The 23,898-nt window shown below is 38.2% G+C and overlaps 1 protein-coding gene across 1 annotated transcript in view; it reads left to right on the forward strand.

The window, feature by feature from the left end:
- The first annotated feature begins 319 nt into the window (after positions 1–319).
- TAPT1 (transmembrane anterior posterior transformation 1) overlaps positions 320–23,898 on the forward strand; it is a 90,489-nt gene continuing 66,910 nt past the window's right edge. Inside the window, exons 1-3 of the mRNA XM_020992882.2 lie at positions 320–625; positions 814–1,090; positions 16,697–16,827. Of these exons, the coding sequence (XP_020848541.2) occupies positions 521–625; positions 814–1,090; positions 16,697–16,827 (513 nt within the window). The 5' untranslated portion in view covers positions 320–520. The remainder of the gene's footprint in view (positions 626–813; positions 1,091–16,696; positions 16,828–23,898) is intronic.

Raw genomic sequence — 23,898 nt, forward strand, 5'->3', positions numbered from 1 at the left:
AAACCTCTTTCCTTATCTGTAAAGTAAATAGGCTCCTGTAAGGCAGGGGCTGTTTTATGTTTGTATCCTAGCGCGCCTAGCCGAGCCAGTCACTTAGCCTATGTAATGTGTTTGTTGACTGACTGACAGATTGATGATGTCCAAGATCCCTTTCCAACTCTAAACGGACCTGCATCATCAGGCAAGGTGGCACCTGCAGCAGGGAGCCGGGGCTCTGGGGGCGGGGACCTCGATGGAGGTCTGACAGAGGCACGAGCCACCCTCGAGAGCTGACCAGGCGCTCAGCCGGGCGTGGGATCTGTCAGGTTCGGATCTGTCGGGACGAGGCTCCTCGCCTGCCCCGGGGTCGCGCTTTGCTCACGTCCCCCTCAGGGGCCAACGACCCAAAGCCTGAGCTCCTCCCTCGACTCCATTTCCACAAACTTCAGATCTTCTTTCTAATCCTCTAGGGAGGCTTTCGAAAGAAGAGAAGCCCGGCCGCAAGACAGCTCTACGGAACACGCGACGCTCCCGGAACAAAATGGCGGCGGCGGCGACCAAGGCTTCCTACGCGCAGGCGTTGGGTCGCGCGGCAGTTGACGCCAAAGGCTCGCGCCCGCGGCGCCCGAAGGGGAAGGCTCCTCGGGTGAGGGCGGGGGGACTCGGGCAGGAGTGAAGGGCGGGGGGAGGAGGAGGAGGGGAGAAGAGGGAGGGGGAGGAGAAGAGGGAGGGGAAGGAGGAGAAGGAGGGAGAGAGAGGAAGAGGAGAGGAGAGGAGAGGGAGGAGGAGGAGGAGGAGGAGGAGGAGGTGTCGGGGACAGTTTGTTGTGTTCAGGCGGCGAACATGGCGGGTGTCGGCGACACGGCCGCCGGCGCCGCAGCCATCCCGGGCGGCGGCAGGGACAGCAAGGACCGGGACAATCGCGGCGAGGTGGAGCAGCTGCCGGCCGGAGGCGGCCCCGGCCCCGGCGGCGGCAGCAGCCTCCGCTTTTCCTCGGGGCCCGGCGGCGGCGGCAGCGGCGGCGTCAACGGGCCCCCGCCGCCCCAGCTTACCGAGACCCTGGGCTTCTACGAGAGTGACCGGCACCGGCAGAAGCGCAGGAGCCGCTCAGGTGAGAGGCGACAGCCGCGGGCCTCGCGAGGCAGGGCGGGCGGGCGGCCGGGACTGGGCCGGGGACTGGGGCAGAGGTCACGCACGGCCCGGGGCTGGAACCCGGGAGAGTGGGGAGACTGGCGAGACTGGCGGGCCGAGTAGCTCCGGGCGCTCCCAAAGCTCCGCAGGGCATCGCTGCTGTTACTGTTGTTATTGTTATGATTGCAACTGTTACATTTAAGTGACCTCGGAGCCCCTTTCCGGGGTATCGCCCTTTGAGTGGCTACTATGTTGCAGCTGCAGGTTCTTTTCCTTTCCGTGCCCTGCACTTGACGGTTGACAGCTACTTTGTTAGAAGTAACTAACCCCGAGGAGTTAGTTCACATCTGTGATACGCATAACGGCTAAAACCAGAAGAATTTTGGTGGATTTTGTAAGCTGTTGTTAGCTATTTTAAAGAAGTATTTAAATTCTAGAAGTTGTCATCTAGGTTAGCATTGGGCAAGTCGTGAGTGCCTCAGCCAGACAGATATTGGTCATTTCGAGGGTAAACGAGAACATATGTGATCGTTATTATGATCTTGATGGCAGTGACAATCTTTTAAGCCTTAAAGTTCTGTGAAATTGAGAATTATCATTGTAATCCAACAATTAGACTAGCTAATTTTGGAGAGGGTCATCACCAGACGTTTAGTCATCAACTAATGACTTTAAAACCACCACAACTCAGGGAGAACATCCACTACACTGTGGATCCATTGGTAAAAGGTAGAGGGAGATTTGGAGTGAACTCATATTTTTGAATTATTGAAGTGATATGATTTTGTTATTTTGATATTTGGGAAAATCGGGAAGGGGCTAATAGAGGAACAGAAAGGTATTGGCAGAGAATTGGGGAAAAGCAATAGAGCTTAGTTTTTCTCCACGTTCTCAGAAATGTTAATGTAGAATTTAGTCTTCCTCAGATTTTCACTAGACCGTAACTTAAGCTTCTTGGGGGGTGGGGAGGCAGTATAAGGAAATGGACATGTACCATTTGGTTTACCATTTAGTATTGTTTTCATGTAGTCTTATAATAATCTCTTGTTTATGTGGATTTTGTTTATCTTTGTAAAGGGTTTTATATGTATTACCTCATTTCGTCCTCATGATAACCCCATTAGAGAGACAGTACAAATATTATATCCATTTTACAACTAACTAAAAAGAGGCTTACAGAGGTTAAGTTGCTTGCCCAGAGTCATCCAGCTAGTAAGTAGCAGGGAGAATTCGAACCAAGGTCTATTGAATTCCAGTCCAGTGTTTGTATATATTATATATATTTAAATTAAACTAAGCTGCTGCCCTTAAAACAATTCTTTTAAGTTATGGAATTTCAGAATCATAAAACTTTAGATTTGGAAGGCGTGTTAGTTGTAGGATTTCAGCTTTTTCCTTTTCCATCTTCAGCAAGTTTAAGTGACTTATTCAAAGTTGTTCTGCCAGTAAGTGACTGAACTAGAACCACTACCCAGGTTTCTAGAATCTTAGACCAGTGCTTTTAATACACTGGCTGCCATTTGTGTATTCTAAATCTGATTTAATTGTTGCCTCCAGAGAGTGGGACTGGATCTGAATGTGCGATTTCATTCAAAGAATAAATAAACCTTAATAAAAGGATTTGTTCTGTGAAGTATGGACTCTGTCAAAGGGCCACACTTCAGGACCTAGAAGGCCACAGGTTACCCACCCCTGGAAGGACCAACCCCATATACCAATACCAATCAGCACTTTCTGCACATTACATGTAGTAGAGAGGTATTAAGAGACTTGCCTAGCACCTACTATATGTCAGAGGCCAGACTTGAACCCAAGTTCTCTTTCCACTACCCTCACTTCCCCCAGAGTAAGTGGGATGAAATACTGTTATTCTATATGTCATCTGAGAGAACTGAAATTGTTAGTCTGCTATTTCACTGACTATGACTAACTGAACCATTTTTTTATTCTTGCACATCAGTTCATCCAAAGGCACACAAGTTCTTTTTTCCCTTATTGTTGAAAAGTTGCTTAACAGTCCAGTCACCTTTAAATCTGCTGCATTATTATTAATTCATGAAATAATTCATAAAAGTGACCATAATTTAGCATTGAAATTGAACTAGTATTTGAATTACCATGACTTTAATAATTTGAGAGCCAGATATAATAGAGAATGGTATGTAGTATATAATAATAGATATGTTAAGTCCTAGGGAAATCTACAGCCTTAGCATTTTTGCTTTGAGTGTGCAGGAAGTTGAAAATTTTAAATTGTTCATTTTTTTCCCCTGAACTTTTTTATGTTCTTATTTTGTTGTCAGATTCCTGCTTGAAAGGAGTATTTACTCTCTGAATTGGCAGGAGCTAAGTAAGACAAAGGTATTAAATGTTCCTTTTGGCTGACTGTTTTGTTTGCCTGGACTTAAAGATTAAAAGCACTCAGACTGAGATGCTGCCAATCTTCACTCTAATTTCTTTAAAATTATATATGAATTTTAGGAAATTTGACATTTCAAAAGTTGCTACTGTGCCTGTACCACTTGTCAAGACAAATAATGTAAGTCTTTAGAACTTTAAATATAATATGCCACTATCTTTACTTAGTGAGCACTGTTCTTAGGTACCCCACATTTCTCCATAGTTCTATCTTTGTCTCCCCAAATCAAGATGCTTTGTTTACCACAGCCTTAAACACACATACCATATTCAACTTTATCAGCATCATTAAGCCATTGAACTATGAAGTTTAACATTTGGTCTTGTATTTTAAAGTACAGTTAATAGAAAAAATGTCAAAGCAGTTACCTTTTGGGGAGGAAAGGAGAATATTTGCCTCTTATATTAGGGTGTGTGTGTGTGTGACTAGTAGTGACAGTCAAAGAAATGGTGTTAAAGCAAAGATTGTTATTTTAGCCAGTACAATTTTTTGTTTTGCATTTTTGGATTATACCCTTGTTCATCTATACAACAACATTTCATTCCAGTGTATGAGGCTATGGAGGAAGGGAAGAGGATATAGGGCAGTAATTCTTAAACTTTAAAAAAAAAAAGAAAATATGACTGAAGAGGTAATCTTCCTTTTTAAGTTTTTTTTATGGTTTTTTTTTAATACAAAAGCTATTCATTTTTGATCTTCTGTGAATCTTTCCAGAGGTACTTGTGACTTTGGAAATGGATACAACACTAGTTCTCTTGTGGTATCTGTGTTTCTTGCTTTTATTATCTTGCAGATAGTCCTCATTGATCATATCAAAAGCCTTGTAGCTTTTTTCTCTGCTTAAGTGGCCAGGAACTTAGGGGCACAGTGTCAAAGGCAGGCCTCGTAATAGGTAGGGGCTTGTAACTCAGAAGAGTTGATCAACAGGTTACTTGAACTATTATCTTTAGGTCTTGTAATTCTTCTCTTTCCCACTCTTATGCCAATAACTACCAGTCTTTTCATTTCTCTTTGCTAAAACAGAATAAGTGTAAGAGGATAGTAAACGTAAGAGGATAATAATACAGTTCCCGATCTGATGATTGCATCCCACTTACTCTCATCTCCCTGCATATAGTAGCATTTAATTAATATTTCATTGAATTTGGCAACTTACCTTCTCATCTTTGTTCGGTTACTAGAACTTGATTTAAAAAATCCTTACATTGCTTGCTCAATATTTCTGTCCCACTTTTGAGGCTCAGAACATAAAATACAATGGAAAACAAACAATTATCTATAAATAGAAAATGTCTAAGGGAGAATTTTTAAGGATGAATAGATAAGAATTAATTTGTAAGGAGCTTAGAGTAAGGTTTGATTGTCATATTTGCTAAGAGTGCTATGGGTATTTGGACTCAATGAAAATTTTAATGACTATTCATATCATAACAATATTCTAGATATGCATTTTTTGAATCATTTGTCAGTCTTTCTATTTTCCTTCAGACTGACCATTTAATTTAGTTATTATTGGGAGGGTGGGGAAGGAGATGAGCAGTGAGAGTTGAAAAAAGTCAAATAAGTTAATTGCTACTTGTCAGCAAAAGATTTAGTAGAAATGACTGAAACTAATAACTAAACAGAAAGTTTGGGATATTTTGTGGATTTTGATTGCTCATATATCCTGTTAAATATTATGTAAGCAAAAGATGAATATAGCACTAGATTTGAACTTAGTTCAATCAAACCTGGGAGTTTGAATCTTGCCTCTGAATATTACCTAGCTGTGTGAACATGGGCACAAAATATAAACTTACTGATTCAGTTTCCTTGACTGTAAAATAGGGATAGTACTTGTAGTACCTATCTGTTGCATTGTTGTTGAGAGACTTAAATAAAATCATTTATGTAAAATGCTTCACAAGCTTAACAGTACTATCTAAATGCCAGTTATGATTCTTTATGCAAGTTTATTTTTAACAACTGTACATTGTTTCAATTTTCACTTTGGTAGTAAAATTTAAATAATTTTCTTTCAAAAGAAAGAGACATAAAGAAGAGACCGAGAGGAGAGGAGAAGGAGCATTCATTGTTGAGGAATGGGTTAGAGTACTATTAGACTTAGAGTTCAGGAAGACCTGTCCTTTCCAGATGCTTAGCAGTGTGTCATGTGCTTTTGGAGCATCCGATTCCTTATATGTAAAATGAGCATAATATTTGTCAATAACATAATTGTTAAGAGGCAGTGTGGTATAGTGACTAGAGAGGGTACCTCATAGTCAGGAATTCCAGGGTTCAAGTACTTGTCCCTTGACACATACTGGACATGTGACCATGTGATCACGTCTGTAAGACTGATCTGCATTGGTAAAGGAAGTTTTCTCCATGAGAGTTCCCTGAACCAATAAAACCATAGGTCTGGTCATGCATACATAGGTATGTACATACGTACACATACATACAACATAGATTGTTAGATATATGACTTTAAACTTCTCCTGAACTCATGAATTGCTGAAGGCTAACCTTGATTCTGAAACAAAGATCTAACTTCTGACGTTTACTACTTGTGAAATCTTGGACAAGTCACTTAACCTTTCAACAATTCCCTTTCTTAATCTGTAAAATGATGAGATTTGATTAGATGGTTTGTGAGGTTTTGTGCAGCTCTAGATCTGTGATCCCAGAGCTTGTTAGTGAAGTAGCCCTTGGACTACTTTGTAGATCATTTGCAAAGGAAGGTGAGCCCATTCATAACACTGGCTAATAAATCCAGTATCTTTTTACCTAATAGCCTGGAGTAACCACAAGTCTTATCTAGACAAATGAAATGGGTTACTACTACATTGATAAGCTAATCTACATTTTAAATTCTCAGATTCTTTAGTCAACAAGTAAATTTAAACTGATGTTGCAAATGTAAAATATTATTCAGATGTTTTTGACATGACATAGCATTTAAATCTCAACCAGTTGAGAATATTTGATTTTTAAGAATATTTTTATACAAGCTCCCTCTTTTTATGTTTAGCCCCTCTTCCCCACTTCAGTACTGCCAGTGACATACTTGCCCTGAGCTATGCCATAAAGCCTAAAATGGTCAAGAAGAGAGCCCAAAAGTTCATCTAACAGCAATCAGATTAATATAGCAAAATCAAGAGAAATTGTTGTAAACCACAAGGCATTGGCAAAAGGCATTGTGCAAAGAACATCCCAGTGATAGATCTTGATGTCAATATTGTTTGTAGAAGTGATAAGAAAACAGAATTATGTGCTACTTAATAGATTCCAGAAATTCATGGTACGCAGCATCAGAGCTAGAAGTGGTCCTGATGTGCAACAAATCTTACTATATAGAGATTGCTAACAATGTTTCTTTTTTTTTAAATCATAAAGTGGAGACCGTAGTTCATCAGGCCACCAACATTTTATCTCCCAAGTATTTAACATCTATTCCTTCCCACTACCACCACCTAATATAGGTTTAGCCACCCATTTAGACCATTACAGTGACCTCCTAGCAGGTCTTCCCACCTCTGTTGTCTGCTAGTTCATTTTCTAGCCCACTGTCAGTCTCCTCTTTGTCATACATAGATCTGGTCAAATCACTTTTCTACTAAAAAAAAATCTTGGATGACTTTTTTTCCCCCTTTTTGTTTACTGAGGAAATTTCAGATTCCTTTTCCTGGAACTCAAGGAATACTATGGTCTGATGCTATTTTATTTTTCCGTGCTCATCTTTTACTCCTGCCCTCCACATTGTCTTTATTATCCCCAGGATACACATTCTGCATTTTCCATCCAAGTTGATAAGACATAAACTAGTTTAAGATGCAAAAGAACTACATTAGCTTTTATAGTTAATGTGACTGTATCTTGGGTAAAATTATCAAACTTAGGAAGCCATGCTGTTTACAAAATATGGAAGAATGTTCTAGTAATTAAAAATGAAAAAGACATCGTAATTGGTAGTATCTTTAGTTCTTGGTGAGAAATATATCAATTATATATTTTATTAACTTAAAGTGAAAACAGTAAAAGTATACTAAGTAATACACAGTCTAAATAATAAAAAGATAAGGATGCAACTGACAAGAAAAATTATTGAAATAAATTTTTCCCTCTTGTAAAGAAAGTTGAGCAAAAACAAATTATTAGCTGGGTTACTCTGTCCAAAAATATAGGACAAAATCACTTTAGAGAATTTAGATATATGTATAAGAATATTTACAGTAATACTATGTAAAACAAAATTAAGCACATATACTTAGGAGGGAATCAATTTAACATTTATTTAGCACTTAGCATGTGCCTCAGGCACTTGAGACACAAAGATAAAAATTAAACAACCTTTACCCACAAATAGCTTCTAAGTTCCGTAGGAAACACCATGTACACATATAAGTAGATACAAAATACATGCAAGGTAATTTCAAGTGGAAGCACTGGCCTTTGGACGAGGAAGGAGTGGACTAGGTCTCCTTTGGAAATGATCTTTAAGTGTCAGAGAAAACTTGGGATTCTAAGAGGTAGGTATGTGGAGTGAGTATATTTCAGACAGGGGACAGCTTGTACAAAGGCATGAATGATGGGTGAGAAATAGTGTGTCATGGCTGAATCACAGTGTAACTGGATTTAAGAGTACCTGAAGGGGGCTAAAGCATAATAAGGCTGGAAAGGTATATTGCAGCCAGGCTCTGAAGGGCTTTAAAATACCTAATTAAATTTTATATTTGATCTTAGACATAATAGGGAACCACTGGATTTTACTAAGCAGGAAAATGAAATGATCAAACCGATGTATAGTTTAGAAATAGTACTTCCAAAGCAAGGGCAGAAATTTAAGTTAGGAAGAACAATTACAACCTAAGGTTAGAAGGCATGATCTGAAGGAGGATAAAGGAGATTGAGAAGGAAGGGTCAGATAGGTAGGAGGAAAACCAGGAGAAAATGGTGTCCTGAAAACCTAGAGAGAAGAGAGAATCAAGGAGTATTTTCTTAACAACCTCTCCCTATGCCCACTTGTTTACTTGATGAGTTTGATGTATTTCTACCCCAAACTGTACATGTGTGTTCAACACTTCTTTGATCGTTTCAGATAAGTTCATCTTATGCTACTCCCTCTATCCCTTCCTTGTATGTTTGTATTGTATATTATACTCATCATGCCCAACAATTATAAAAAATAGCAAGTTCAAGCCCTTTCTTATTTTTTTCCTACATTAATATATTTTCTTACCCTCCCTCTCTTTTTTCTTTCTCTTTCCTCCTCTCTTTCTCCTTCCCCTCTTAAAACTCTTAAAACAGCATTAGTCTACCCTTATAGCCTTTGTTTTTCTTATTTAACTCCACCTGCAGTATGCTTTGAGGACATTAAGGTTCTGCAGAAGTACTTGTTTCTTCTCCCCTTATTAAAATTTTAGCACTACATCATCTTACAGATCGTTCCAGTTAAATTTACCTTTCTAGATTTCTTTGGACTCTTATGTTTGTATTTAAAAGCTCCTGCTCAGCTCTAGCTTTTTCATCGGAAATGCTTGAAAGGCTTCTATACCATTAAAGGTCCATTTTTTCCTCTGCCATAGAATGATATTCAGCTTTGCAAGCTATTCTTGCTTGTAAGCTTTTGTCTTTTGGACTGTAGTATTCCAGGATCTCTTTTCATTTTGGTAAGAGTTGCTAGGTTTTGAATTATCCTGACTCTAGTTCCTTGGTACTTGAACTGCTTCGTTCTGGTTGCTTGCAGTATTTGGGGGTGGGGCAATGTGGGTGTTCTGGATTTTGGCTCTGATATTCCTGGAACTTTTCCTTTTAGAGCTTCTTCCAGGTGGTGGTTAATGGAGTCTTTTTTAGCTTTACTTTGCCCTCTGGTTCTAATAGATCTAAACATTTCCCTTTTTTTTTTTAAACTAAATCATGGGGGGCAGTTAGGTGGCGCAGTGGATAGAGGAGCGGCCCTGAAGTCAGGAGGACCTGAGTTCAAATCCGGCCTCAGACCAAACATTTGACACTTATTAGCTGTGTGACCCTGAGCAAATCACTTAACCCCAATTGCCTAAAAGCAAAAAAAATAAAAATAAACTAAATCATGGTTTTCAGAGAGGCTAATGATTTTTAAATTTTCTCTCCTTGACCTCTTTTCCTGGTCATTGTTTATGTTACAGTTACACTTTATCCTGTTTTCTTCAAACTTATGATTTTGTTCTAATATCTCTTGTTCTCTCAGGTACTCTGATTTCTTTTTGGTCTATGCTAGTTTTTAGAGTTTACATTTCTTGGGTAGAGTTTGTCATCTTCTCTTTTGAACTACTTATTCTCTTCATACTTTCCTCTAGAGTTTTTATTTCATTTTTTATCTCTTCATTTTTTAAAAAGATTCTCTCTGCAGTCATTATGGAGTTACTTGTTCCTTCTTTTGGGAATCCCTAGATCTATAATAATTTTTATACTTTTCATGATTTTTATTTACTCACCGCTACAGCATTATTTCTTAAATTGGGTCTTTGTTCCACAGCCAGGCTCTGCCCCCTGGTACCACTCTTGCTCTTCCTGCATTAACCGTCTCCTAGTTTTAGGCTTTCTGCATCTTTGAGGACCTGAGTGCTGGATCTTCAGGGCCCTCTCTGGCATGTCAGGAAAGAGTTTCCTAGCTCTTACAGCCTCTAGTCTTGGAATGTCTTTTTGTCTGAGTTCTTCAATACCCTCTCCACTGAGCACTGCCCACTTATGTTCCAATGACTTCCAAGTTCCCTACCCTGGAGCTTTCTGACCTCTCTGAGACCTTCTCAAGGGAGCTCTTTGTTCTTGCTACCTCTAGACACAGAGCCTTGTAGACTACATATTTCCATTGCTAGTTTCTGGTCTTTCTACAAGGTTACCCAGTGTTAGAACTGGTAGACTCTTTTTCCTGTTGCCCTCAGGATTCTACCTGACCTCTTGTTCAATTCTGGGTTGGAGCAAGGCACTTATTGTAGTTTCTCATGGGTAAGTTTAGAAGAACTGCGTTTAGAGTAAAAGATAATGAGATCATGTTTTGAAATGTTGATTTTGAGGTATCTATGGGACATCCAGTTGGAAATGTTTAGTAAGCAGTTGGTGATTGGGACTGGAACACAGGAGAAAGATCAAATCTAGATATATAGATGTGAAAGTCATCTCCATAGAGATGCTAGTTGAACCCAAGAGAGCTGATGAGATTACCAAGTAGGAGTGTGCCGGCAAATGTTTAATAACTGATTCTCTAGGAAAACAACAAAAAAAAGAGGGAATTGTACTATGACCGTTAACTTTAATCTGCATTATTAACCTTTTCTGCAGTCAGTCAGTAAACATTTATCAAGTGTCTGCTATGTTCCAGGCACTTAGCTAATCCCTGGGGATACAAAGAAAGGCAAGAGATAGTTCTCCCCAAGGAGCTCACAATCTAATGGGGGATGCAACATACAAACAACCATGTACAGACAAGCAATATATAGGATAACTAGGAACTAATCAACGTAGGGAAGATACCAGGATTAAAAAGAATTTTGACAGGTTTTTTCAGAAAGGATTTTAGCTGGGACTTGAGGAAAGCCAGGAAAGCACGGAGGTGCTGATGTGGAGGGAGAACATTGCGTGCATGAAGGACAGCCAGTGAAACTTCCCAGAGTCCAGAGGTGGGGATGGAGTTATCTTGTTCAAAGAATAGCAAAGAGTCCTACAAGGAGGCCCATGTTACTGGATATGATTAAGTGATGGAGTGTAAGGTGTAAACAGACTGAAAAGGTAAGGGGATCTGTGCAGGTAGGTTTTGAGGGGTTTTGAAGTTTGAACCAAACAGAGGAATTTACATTTGATCCTGTAGGTGACAAGGAGTCATGGGAATTTATTGAGTAGGAGGGTGACTGGTTGGACCTTTATTCCTAACATATAGACAAGTTAAGCCCTAATTTGTAGTATTTTCCAATTTCTGAGCTTACACTGAAAATTAATAGTCAACTCTCTCAAGCCTGTTCAAACTAGCTCCAGCCACACCCTTGTGACCAAGCGAGAGAATGTAGAGAAAGAAGAGGGCTCAAGCTAGGACCTTGAGATACACAATTGAGACATGACACAATCCAGCAAAGAAGACTGAGAAAGAGCATTTAGACAGGTAGGAGAAGATCCAGGAGAGAACAGTGTCACAAAAAAATCTAGAGAGGAGAGAGCATACAGAAGGAAGAAGAGAGTCAACTGTGTTAAATGCTGTAGGACAGTAAAGAAGGGTGAGGATTAACAAAAAGCCATCAGATCTGATGAGATCATTGGTAAATTGGGAAAGAGCAGTTTCAGTTGAATGATAGAGTTGGAAGCCTGATTACAGGAGGTTTAGAAGAGAGTAGAGGGAGGGTTGGAGACAACCAGTGTAAACAGCTTTTTCAAGGAGTTTGTATAAGAAAGGAAGAAACAGATATAATAGCTAGAGGGGATAGAAGGATCTAGTAAGTTTTTGTCTTCTTTTTAGGATGAGGGAAATGGATTTGTAGGTGTCAGAGAAGCAACTAATAGATAAGAGACTGAAGATTAGAGAGACCTAAGAAATGATAGTAGAAACCAGAGGGCCTTCTCTTCTTCAGACTAAATAAAGGAGGGGCTAAAGGGTAGAGTTGTGAAGTGGTTATCAGTGAGAATAAGAGGAAGTTCACAGTTAATGACCTCAATTTTCTTGGTAAAATGTGCTGTATGATCCTTAACTGGAAGACTTTGGAGAGAAGAGTGCTTTGAGAGTTTTGAGGAGATGTGAGAAGGTTTGGAACTGCCAGTATGGTGAATGAGATAATGAATCAATTATGGAGGAGTAAAATTATTGTGTCACTGCAGGGAGGATAAAGTTGAGATTAAAAAATTTGAATTTCTAGGAGACCTAGACCACATAGTTGAGTGAATTTCTTTAGCTATTTCAATAACACTTAGGATTGGAGGGACATAGTAATAATTCACTCTATAGGAGATTATTAACCTGCCTACATAGATATTGACAAGGAAAGGTCATAAGCAAATAAAGTAGAAACAAGGATCCAGTGGGGAAAAAGGAGAAAGGAAACCAGATTTACTCTGATCCCTGTAGTAAAGAAAACATTAATTGGAATTTTAACCTTAGGTTCCAAGACAAATAAAGGAAATAACTTTGCATTCCTCTCTTTTCTCAGGATGGGTCAGAGGGGATGTCTACTATGATACTACAAGGACCTGGCCTTGGATTATTGGATTGATTTTGGAATAGGTGCAGAGATTTAAGTTTATGCCAGGGCAGATTTGGGGATTTTACCTAAAGCAAATTCAGATTTGTTCTTGACTGCCAAGCTGACCCAAGAGATAATCAGATAGCCAGGATGTGCTGGTAAATGTTTTACAAGGGGCTGTCTGAAAAGCATCTCAATTATTAGCATTTTCTTTGTAACTTTCTTAAGTCTAGACAGTCAACAAAACTATTAATCAAGCTAAGATGTTAATGCTCACACTGAAAAGTTAACAGTCTATTAGGTTACAAGCTGGCTCCACCGTACTCCCAATATTGGGTCACAGAATCTTTGGATTGGAAAGACCTTCAGTAGCCTTCTAGTGAACTATACCAGAACAAGACTCCACTCTTTAGCATGCTCAACAAATGATCATTCAGCCTTTGATTCTGAGTGATAAGCTTTATGAATATATTTGCTCCATTATTTTTCCTAACCTTCAGGGTTTAGTCTGTTTTAGGTGTGGGTAGTAATGAGATGAAATATATGCTTTTATTTGAAACATATTTTAAGTCCTGAAGTTGGCAACTCAATACAATTTTATTATTTTATTATACAAATTTAATCTGTCATTTTGGCAGTGAATTGATGAAGTTTGTTATGAATGAGTATGCCCATCTTTCTGTCTTTAGAGAACTGAAGTGACATAATAAGTCTACAGATAGTCCTCAAAACAAACATTAGGCAATACCGTAGAGCTCTGTTATGGTGTACCTTGTTATAATAGTCATCAATTCAGAAACTTTAGTGTACGGTTTTTATGGTAAAGCTTTAAATGTTAACTGGTTGTTATTTGTAGAGAAAAGCTTCTAAAATAAAATTGCTTCCTTGCCTTCTCAAAGTATTGAGGTGCAAGTGGTTGTTTACCACTTACTTACCCTCTCTTTTTGTTGCCAAATCTATTCTCTACTATCAGACTAACTACTGCTTACTACTCTAATGTGATAATAATTTACTTCTAGAACACTTGATATTTAACTAAGGATTTTATTTACACCAATCCTATGACATAGGTAATGCAAATAATATTATTCCCATTTTTTAAACATCAGATTGAAGCTGAGGTAAAATGACTTTCAAGCAAGGAACAATTAGTAATTGTTAAAATCTGGATTTGAACCCAAGTCTTATGATTCTAGGCCTACAAATTTCAGCAGCTTTCTCATTCATTGCTCCCTTCTCTCTTCTCTCTCTACATTTCTGTTTGTTATAACCACCTGTCAGAGTACTTATGTTCTTTTGGTTCATTCCAGTAGAACTGAAGCTCCTTAAGGGCAGGACCTGTGGCATTTTTGTCTTTATTTCCTCTTTATCTTTCACAGTATGTTGGACGTAAGAGTAGGCCTTTAAAAAGGTTTGAATGGAATTGAAATCTCTTATCTAACTGAAAGGTCTAAATGTATCAGATACAGTCTTAGACTCAAAAACTGTCAGCGGTGGGAGAGACTTTAGAGATTAAGGTGGTCAGCCCTCTCCTTTTAGAAATGAGGAAACTGAAATCCAGAGCCGTTGCAGACACTTGGACATGGTTCTATGACCTCATCTGTGTGGTGGGAGATGGGAATTTAACTTTAGACTTCCTGATGTCTGTGTTCTAAAGGCATCCTACTGTGATTAATATTTGGTACTTTAATCATTCAGAAGTAGCATGGCAGAGTGTGGAAAGCTACCTTAAAATCAGGAAGACCTGGGTTCAAGGTCCTCACAAGCTGTGAGTCCTTGGGCAAGTCACCTCATCTCTTTATCTGTAAAAATAAGGAAGTTGAGCTCTAAAACCTCCAGCTCTAGATTACTGCTCTAAAGCTGTAATCCTGTGATAAGAATTGTTTTTTGTTTTTTGCTTACACCTTTAGAAGAGACATATGATATCTAGTAAAATGTCCCCAAAGCCAGCAGCACAAAGGAAAGCAATGGCATGTGGATAGTTTTTTATAGCTGGTCTGTCTAGAACTCAGGGAGTAGAATTGGGATTTCCTGATTGTTGAAAGGAAGAAGGTGAGTTAGGTTCAATGAATTCTGAGGAGCAACTGAAACTTTTTTAGTAATATTTTATCTTGCAGAAAGTCTAATCTTTTTATTTTAAAGTCTTGAAGGTGAGGGTATATTACAAGAAAATTGGGTTTTCTTTCCAATTTTGTGTCTTGATTATGTGACCTTGAACAAGTCAGTTCCCTTCTTTGGGTTTTAGTTTCCTCATCTGTAAAATGAGGATGTTGACTGGAGGATGTCTTCCATTTCTAAAATTCTATTTATAACATGAGTGAATTTTCTTAGGAGAAACAGAAGAGACAAGAAAGGAAGTAGAATAATGCAAAGGAGGGGAGGGGAGGTGTTATGTAGAACTTGATAAAAGAATTTGGTTCTGCTCCTGAAGGCAAAGGAAGAATCCTTATAAGTGTACAAGTGAAGCCTTATGATAAGGCAAGCAGTCTATGAAGCATTTTATCAGCAACTTTGTGGACCACCTGGAAAAGAATTTGTAAAACGTCAGGTGAGAATTGCTCAAGACCTGGATTTAAAAATAGTTAAGTGAAATTCTCTCTCTTTAGATTTAGCATACTTCCTTGATGTTTTAAATTATATACGTTCTTTCCCTCTCCATGTTTCTGTCATCAAAGTCTTGCCCTGCCTTGGAGGTTAAGCTAATTTCACTTTTTTCACAAAGCCTTTTCTGACTTCCCTAGCCCATGGTGTTTATATGCTAAATAATCTTCTGCCATATAATAATGCCCTAACCCTAACCATGGTTTTCCCTCATGGTTCTGTCTTGGGTCCTCTTCATCAACTTCCATGGCTTCAATTACTGTCTCTTTCTAGATGACTCCCAAATCTATATATCTAGCCCTGATCTCTCTCCTAAGCTCTAGACCTTCACTACCAACAGCTTGACTGATATTTCTACCTGGAACCTTCATGGGCATGTCAGATTCTACATGTCTAAAATATACCTCATTATCTTGCTCCTGAAATATGTCCCTCCTCCAGACTTCACTATTTCTGTTGTGGCCATAGTTGCCCAGATTCTCAGCCCTGGAGTCATCTTTGATTCTTCATTCTTTCCCATATCTACTCAATTACTTTATAGCATTTCTCACAATTGCCCCCTATCACTGCTTTTATCACCAACATCCTAATTCAGATTTTCAACCCTTCTTGTTTGGACTATTTCAGTAATTTGCTAATTGGTCTGTCTACTTCTAGTCCCTCCCCTTTCCAATCTATCATTGACATGTCTGCCAAAGTAATCTTTCTAAAGCTTGAGTATTACCGTATTTTAATTCTGTTCAGAATGTTTCTGGGACTCTCTCTTGCCTCCAGATAAAATGCAAGCATTTTACATTGACATTTAAAACCCTTCACAATTAGACTCTAGTCTACCTTTCCAAAATTATTCACCTTACTCCCATTCACACATTCTGCTCAAGGTCTGGCCTCCTCACTGACCCTAGAACTGGACATGCCATTTTCCATTTGCTTTTGTACAGGCCACCCCCATCCCTGAAATGCATTTACCTCACCTCTGCCTCTTAGAGCCCTTAACTGCTTTCAAGGCATGACTCAGATGCTAACTCCTGGGGAAATCTCTGATCTCCAAGTTATTAGTGCTGCCTCCTTCCTCAAATTAAATTATTTGTACTTTATCTGTTTACATGTTGTATTCACCCAGTACCTAGCACACTGTGCCTTGCACATAATAGGTGCTTTCATAAATGTCTGTTAAATTGAATCTAGCACTTCATTCACCATGTATCTAGAAACATTCAACTATGTGCATAATAATACTGTGCTAAGTGCTCAGTCATATATTGCCTTATATTGTTCTCTAGTTGCTTCATGGGTGTACTACGTGTCTTCTAATTAAAGTGTTAGTTACTCTGTAAGAGCTTGTTGACTGTTCTTTCTGTTTTGTCACTTTATTTTTCTATAGAGCTTTCATTGTTGAGGTTCCTCAGTGCTGAACTAACAAGAGGGTACTTCCTTGAACATAATGAGGCAAAATATACAGAAAGAAGAGAGAGAGTATACACATGTATGCGAATACCAAGAGAACTGGAAAAGGTATCGTATTGTTTTTTCATTAAAAACAGACTTATTTTTGAAATGTTAGTCATGTCAAAGTGTTAGTCATATAAAAGTTCTTCAGAACAAACTTGACGTGTGTAAAAGATACTAGACATAATGTTATCTCAAAAGTCAAAGGAGCATGAATTCTAGAATAAAGAGAAAATATTGAAGTTATATTTTTAGTATAATCAGAGTTCTAGTGATAGAATACTGATAGATTTAATCAAAGATTGTTCTCAAATTAAAAAAAAAATTATCCCATTTGACCTTACCTCCCATTAAGTTTTTCAAAGGTATTCATCCCTTTTTGTGTTTTCTTTTTAGCTCTCCATTTTGGTTTGCTAAAGGAGACATTTTATTAAGTAGCTCAGTTTTCCACCATTCAGAATTTGTAACTTGTAGTCTATAAGGAAGTAATTATAGAACATGAATTATCTATTTCAAAATTGTCAATACACATTTATTAAGCACTTAATGTGTCCCAGATACTGTGTTGTGCTGTGCTGGGCTAAGTGCTGAGGATACAAAGCAAAGCAAAAGACAGTCCCTGCCCTCAAAGGAGCTTACAGTCTATTGAGATATCCAGCATACAAAAAGAAGCTGAAAATTAGGTGGGGGAGGGGGGAGATGAAGAGAGGAAAAGTAACTGGCCCAGGGGCTGATGAAGTTTTGTAACTAGGTGGGAAATATTGGGATGTTTGCCCTGGGCTGTCTCCTAAAATAGACAGTCTAGGTAAAAATCTCTGATATCTGCCCTCTACCTTCTCTTGTGCAAGGTAAGGAAATATTTGAAATATTTTATTTACAGCCCCCACCTATCAAGAAACCTGTATATTGAAAAAAAAATTTCTATCTGTTCATCTGGGGTAATGGAGTCTAATAGAAAAAGAATGGATTTTGGCTGGCCTTCTTAAGAGAAAACACCAACCTCAAATCTGGAGGGAAATCCTATCATCTATCCTTTGCTTCCTCTATCTCCAGCAGGCTTAGCATCCTTTAATACTTTATTCCTTTTCACATATTTTATTCTCCTGATCACTTTTTTGTTGTAACCTAATGGAACCAAATCAGATCTGGTAGGAAAGCAGTTGTCATTTCTGTAGTTACTAGCTAAGGTAATAGGTGCTAAGCTATAGGTACCTTATAAATCCCTGCAGCTAGGCCTCATCTTCTTAGATTCCTTGTTAGAGTGAAGAGATAAAGAAGTAACAAATTTGATTTCTGATTTGAAGTTAGTGGATTTGAAAACTTCCAATTAAAAATTGCTAGATTGAAAAGTTACCCTTCAATATTTTTGTTTTGATGGTGAACTTCAAAATGTTTAACTTTTTACTTTAGTTATTTAAAATATAAAAATATTGTCTTAATAGACTAGGAATCACAAAGCAATTTTATTTTACTTTCTGGAAGTTTTATAGTGAAAAAGCCATGATTCATAAGGATACATTGCCTTATTCCTATCCGTATACTTTAACTGGGCTAATGATCCTATACTTCTGAGAGAAAGTAGTTTTGGGAAAATGAAGACCAAAACTTACTGTTGTTTTGTATTATGTTTGTAGTGACAGTCTTTTTGAAGGATTGCTCAGAAATATGCTTACAAATGGACTGAAGAAGGGGCTATCAGAGAATAGAGCATTTCAGATAATACTGAAGGGCATGAAGACATTTTCATTTGAATGAGATTTTTAAATTTTTTTAGGAGCTAGCAAATAAGCAAGGCAGTTAGATGGTTCAGGGGATAAAGTGCTGCGCCTGGAATCAGGAAGACCTGCAGATACTCGTCAAGCTGTGTGACCCTGAGCAAGTAACTTAACCTCAGTTTGCCTTAATACACTGGAGAAGGAAATGGCAAACCACTCCAGTATCTTTGCCAAGCATAGCCCATTTGGGATCATGAAGAGTCTGAAACTACTGAACTGCAATCAGACACAACTGAAACAACTGAACTATAATCAAAAGCAAATAAGCAAGTAGTTGAGTGAAGAGTAATATGAAAGAATATGTGATCTAACAAGATTTTTATCAACGTCATAGAGAGCTAACTCAATCACTATTGATAAGCCTCATAGGCTATTGTGTCAACTGCTTAAAAGACAGATACATACTACAAATCATATTTGTTTAAGATACATAAAAAGAGTTCTTTCTTTTAAACTACAATACAACATTTCCTTTGGAGTTTCATTTAAAAAAATTTTAATCTTGTACTCCAAGAAAAGCAGAAGCTCAGGATCTTATGGCACAGCATTGTGGATTTAGTTAAAGCTTTTGTTTCACAGTGGTGTGGTTTTAGTTTCAGAAACTTTTGATACAATGACCTGGAAATCAATATTGCATATATTGTTTTAGGATTTTTTTTCTTCACCGTACCATATTTAAATTTGCAATTTTAATATAGTAATAGTTTTTTTGCATGTGACAAAATGCTAACCTTGATCTTTTTAAAGAAAATAAGACTTTATGTGAAAACTTAAAAGGAAAAACTTTGCTGTTGCAGATCTCTCACTCTACATCACTAGCATGTTTGTAACACTGTACAAACCATAAGAAAAGGGCAGTTGAGTGACTTACCAATCCAGTTTATTAATTGTCACATTTTTAGAGCTTTCTTCCAGTGTAATAATTGGATAATACCTAATGCCAACATAAACATTTAGCAAAATCAACTGAAAATAGTATTTTTAATATTGTACTTATTTTTATTTCAATCTCCATAGCACTTTGCTCTAATATTTTAATTTCCTTTTTTTTTGTTGTGAAAAACTAACTCTATTTCTCTTAATCCTATCCTGCCTCTCATTTATTCTATTCTCTCTTTTGACCCTGTCCCTCCATAGAAATGTTTGCTTCTGACTACCCGCTCCCCCAATCTGCCCTCCACTGTATCATCCTCCTCCTCTCTTGTCCTCTTCACCTCCCCAATTCCATGCCCAATTGAGTGTGTGTGTTATTCTGTCCTTAAGCCAAATCCTATGAGAGTAAGATTCACTCATTCCTTCTCACCTTCCTCCATTTCCCCTACACTGTAAAAGCCTTTTCTTGTCTGTTTTATGTGAGCTAAATTACCCCATTCTATCTCTCCCTTTCTCCTTCTCTCCATATAATCTTCTCTCATCCCTTAATTTTATTCTCCAGATATCACACCCCTTCATCTTCAGCTCACCCTGTGCCCTCTATTTATCTATCTATCTATCTATCTATCTATCTATCTATCTATCTATCTACATATAATTTTTCTCTCCAATTACTCTAATACTGACAAAGCACTCATGAGTTACAAATATCATCTTTCCATGCAGAATGTAAACAGTTCAGCCTTAATAGTTCTCTTATGATTTCTCTTTCCTGTTTACCTCTTCATGTTTCTCTTGAGTCTTGTATCTGAAAATCAAATTTTCTATTCAGCTCTGGTCTTTTCATCAAGAATGCTTGAAAGTCCTCTATTTCACTGAATTACCATTTTTTTTCCCCTGAAGGATTATACTTCAGTTTTGCTGGGTATTCTAGGTTGTAATCCTATCTCCTTTGCCCTTAGGAATATTATATTCCAAGCCCTGAAGTCCCTTAATGTAGAAGCTGCTAAATCTTGTGTTATCCTGATTGTGTTTCCACAATACTTGAATTATTTCTTTCTGGCTGCTTGCAATATTTTCTCCTTGACCTGAGAACTCTGGAATTTGGCTACAATATTCCTAGGAGTTTTCCTTTGGGGATCTCTTTCAGGAGGTGATCAGTGGATTCTTTCCATTTCTATTTTACTCTCTGGTTCTAGAATATCAGGGCAGTTTTCCTTGATGATTTCTTGAAAGATGATGTCTAGGCTCTTTTTTTGATCATGGCTTTCAGATAGTCCAATAATTTTTAAATTCTCTCTCCTGGATCTATATTCCAGGTCAGTTGTTTTTCCAATGAGCTATTTTACATTGTTTTCTATTTTTTCATTCTTTTGAATTTGTTTTACAGTGTCTTGATTTCTTATAAAGTCATTAGCTTCCAATTGCTCCATTCTAATTTTTAAGGAAGTATTTTCTTCAGTAATCTTTTGGGCTTCTTTTTCCATTTGGCCAGTTTTTCTTTTTAAGGCATTCTTCTCCTCATTGGCTTTTTGGACCTCTTTTGCCATTTGGGTTAGGCTATTTTTTTAAGGTGTTATTTTCTTTAGTATTTTTTGGGGTCTCCTAATAATATTTTAATTTTCCATACTAATTTGATGATAGTTCCCCCTTTCCCCCCCACTAAAATCAGTGAGGCAAGGGGGAAAGTGTCTGGGATCAACGTTCTGGAGACCTGCTTTCTAGTTTTGGTCCTACCATTGAGTAGTTGTATGACCTAAGGATTTCTTCATTTGTGAAAATGAGTGAATTGGATTTTATGATCTCCAAGGTTTCTTTTAGCTATTGCTCAGTTGTTTTTCAGTCATGTCAAATTCTTCATGATCTCATTTGGGGTTTTCTTTGTAAAGATACTGGAGTGGTTTGCCATTTCCTTCTCCAGCTCATTTTACAGATGAGGAAACTGGGGCAAACAAGGGTAAGTGATTTGCCCAGCGTCACACAGCTTGGCAGTATCCGAGGCCAGATTTGAATTCAGGAGATGAGTCTTCCTGATTCCAGGACTGATACTGTATCCACTGCACCACCATAATCCTCTACTGGCAGTTCAAGGAGAGAATAGTTGCTCTATAAGGAGTTGTATATTTTTAAATGCTGGGATTTGAGACATATTTCACAACTACTCCATGTTCTTCACCTGTATGTTTTGGACATGTCTCTCCTTCTGAAAGTTATGGAGATGAAGCAAAGAAAAAAAAAGGAATAGAAGGTGCAGATAAAGATTTAATACCTTCTAACCTGAAGTAACTAAAATACTTTGTTTTTGTTGATTCTTAAGAAAGTTTTGCACAAAACTTATACTTGATTTTTTTCATTTGTAACCTAAGGGCTGGCCTGGGTCAGCTCTGTGTATTTATTCCTATATGTATTTACCTCAATAGCTGGTCCTTTCTTTCCTTAGTAAACTTGGCCCTCTCTTCTTTGACATCCCTTTCCCCAAAATATCTTATTGCCCAAGTGGCACATTTGCCCTGACTTTCAACATGTGGTACTCATTCTACTTTCTGTACTATTTTGTCTGTCCCCAATCTCTTATGCCTGCTGTTTTAGGCTTCAATCTTTGCCCACTGATTCAATCTAAATCTTAAGACCAATTTCTCCTTCTCATCACACCAGATATCACAGTGCCAACTCTGTGTCCTCCAATTAGTCCTATTCCCTATGGGCCTGAAGCAGCATTCTTGAGACCACTAGACATTTCATCTGCCCTGCAGCTGAATGCTACTGTATGTGGTATTTCTCCAAATTAGAATGTGAGCTTCTTTGAGCACTGGGACTGTCTCCCTCTTCAGTTTGTATTCATAGCACAGTGATTGGCACATAATAAGCACTTAATAAATGTTTCTTTTGTTCATTCATTCACTCACTTATTCATTCATGGACAACCTTTCCCTTGTATCTGTTGACTGGGTGCCCTTCTTAAATGGAGGCTCTGGGAAGAGAGGTTCCTGCCCTCCAGAGAGGGGGAAGGAGGGTAATCAAGGTCAAAGAATACTGACAAAATGTGAGTTTGAAGGCTAATGTGATCTTGAAGGATGAAGACCATGGTGGAAAAGTCCAAAGGGTGACAGGCAGCTGGGAAATGACCAGTAAAGGGACACCCACCCTGTGCTTGAATGCCTCTAGTGAAGAGAAACCCATTATCTCGAGGTAGTGCATTGCAATTTTATTAGCTATAAATATTAGGAATGTTTCTTCTTATATTGATCTGAAATCTGCCACTTTATGATTTTTTTTCCTCTCTGGGGCTTGGCAGAAAAAGTCTGGTTTATCTTCCATATGACAGTCCTTCAGATACTTGAAGAGAGATGCCATATCCCCCCCTAAGTTTTCTCTTCACCACTTCCTTTGCCTGATTCTCATATAACATGTTCTCAGAGCCTTTTGCCATCTTGGTCACTTTCATGCTTTTCAGCTTGTTTGTGCCATTCCTAAAATGTAGTACCTAGAATTGGAAACTGCATTCCAGATATAGTTTGTCAAGGACAGACCATAGCAGGAACTCTCACCTTTCTCATTCAGGAAACTATGCCTCTTAATAAGATTAAGAGTACATTCATTCTTTTAGTTGCCACATTACAAACCCCCATCAAAAAAAATCTTACCACCCCTGTCTTGTACCTATAAAGTTGACATTTTGAATGGATTTCACATTCATGCCTATTAAGTTTAATCTTAAAACATTTGGTGAAATGCTCATAACATAGTATTTTCTTGTTGTAAGGTTGTGTTGAACAATTAACATTTAAGTTGGCAACAGTACAGGAGAGTTTAAAGACTCATATATAGCTTTCTTTGAGTAAGAGCAGCTCTTTTGTGGAGTCCTTTGCAAGTTCAGTGTCTACTATATTTTGAGATTAATATAGATGGGATAGGATAGGACAGGACTAAGTGCTTAGTGCATGCCAGGCACTGCTAAATTCTGGGGATGCAGATACAAGCAACAAGACAGTCTCTGCTCTAGATGAGCTTGTGTCCTAATGGAAGAGGGCAACACATAATAAGTAAGAGAGAATAAAGGAGGTAATGCAGGCTCCTGCTGGGAAGTGGTGAGGATGGATTCCAGGCAAGATGAGAGGAGCACTGACCTTTCAGAGCCCAAGATTCTGATGGGCACTGAAGAGAATAGTGACTGCAGCCTGTTGGAAGTCAGTTAGGAAGTTACTGTAATAGGTAAGTTTTGCTTATTTCATGAATACTATGCTACATATACTGGGTAAGTAAAATGTATATTAAAATTATTTATACTTTTAACTGTAATAACATCCAGAATTTACTGGCACACATAATGAAACTTGGGGCACACCGTTTGAGAACCACTGTTGTAGCCTGTCAAGAAGATCTTTTTGGATCCTGACAATTCAGTGTATTACTTATCCCTCCCAGCTGTGTCATCTGCAAATTTAATAATCCTCATTTATGGAAATTCACACCTGTGGGGAGTCTTTCA

Source organism: Phascolarctos cinereus, unplaced genomic scaffold, assembly GCF_003287225.1.
Source record: "Phascolarctos cinereus isolate Bilbo 61053 unplaced genomic scaffold, phaCin_HiC Scaffold_9;HRSCAF=440, whole genome shotgun sequence".
In the NCBI taxonomy this organism is placed as follows: Eukaryota; Metazoa; Chordata; class Mammalia; order Diprotodontia; family Phascolarctidae; genus Phascolarctos; species Phascolarctos cinereus.